Source organism: Chlorella variabilis (genome assembly GCF_000147415.1).
Source record: "Chlorella variabilis unplaced genomic scaffold CHLNCscaffold_23, whole genome shotgun sequence".
NCBI lineage: Eukaryota > Viridiplantae > Chlorophyta > Trebouxiophyceae > Chlorellales > Chlorellaceae > Chlorella > Chlorella variabilis.
Genome location: NW_005435065.1, coordinates 710,682 through 711,458, shown reverse-complemented (window position 1 = coordinate 711,458; position 777 = coordinate 710,682). Strand labels below are relative to the sequence as shown.

The window sequence follows — 777 nt, the reverse complement described above, 5'->3', positions numbered from 1 at the left end:
CCCGGCCCCCCCGCGGCTCCACCGGCGGCGCGCCCCCAACCTCCTCCGCCGCCGCTACCACCGCCGCCGCGCTGCCTCCGCTTGCCCCCGGCGCGCGCCCCGCCGCCCGGCACAGCAGCGCGCACCCCACGTCTCGCAGCACGGCGCCAGCGGCGGCATAGCCCCAATCAGGGGGCACCATCCTGCTGGCCGCCGCAGCGCCAGCCCCTGCTTCCGCGGCCGCCGCTCGCCGGCGCCATCTCCGCCGCCGCCGCCGTCCCGGCGGCCACACCTGAGCAGATAGAGCATGCGGAGCGGCTGCAGCGCAAGTACGGGCTGGCTCCAGAGGCGGCCCGCAGGCTAGTGCCTCTTGACCGGGACTATGCCGCCTCTGGCGCCCTGCTGCGAGACGTGTGCTGCGCGCTGCTGCGCCTGGCGGCGGGGCGCGCGCCTGGGGCCAGCGGCGGCAGCGCGGCGGCGGCGGCCGCGGCGGCGGCGGGGGCAGGGGCCGCGCCGCCGGAGCAGCCGCGGGCCGCCAGGCTGCAGAGCGAGGAGAACGAGGTGGGGCTGTGTGTCGTGTGTGTGTGAGTGTGACTTGTGTGTGTGTGGCTGTGTGTGTGTGTGACGGTGGCTGTGGTGCTGGCTGCCTGCTGCCACACCGCCCGCCGCACCTGGTCGCACCCTCCCTCCCTGCCTCAGCTGCCTGCCTGCTTGCTTGCCTGCCTGGTTGCGCGCACCGGCTTCCTCACCCCCCCCACACACACACATACACATTTACACACACATATCACACAGACA

General features: G+C 74.8%; 1 protein-coding gene across 1 annotated transcript in view; it reads left to right on the top strand.

Moving 5' to 3' along the window:
• CHLNCDRAFT_139190 (hypothetical protein) overlaps positions 1–777 on the top strand; it is a gene marked incomplete at both ends in the record, with an annotated part of 4,391 nt that overhangs the window by 2,974 nt on the left and 640 nt on the right. Inside the window, one exon of the mRNA XM_005844391.1 lies at positions 199–540. Within this exon, the coding sequence (XP_005844453.1) occupies positions 199–540 (342 nt within the window). The remainder of the gene's footprint in view (positions 1–198; positions 541–777) is intronic.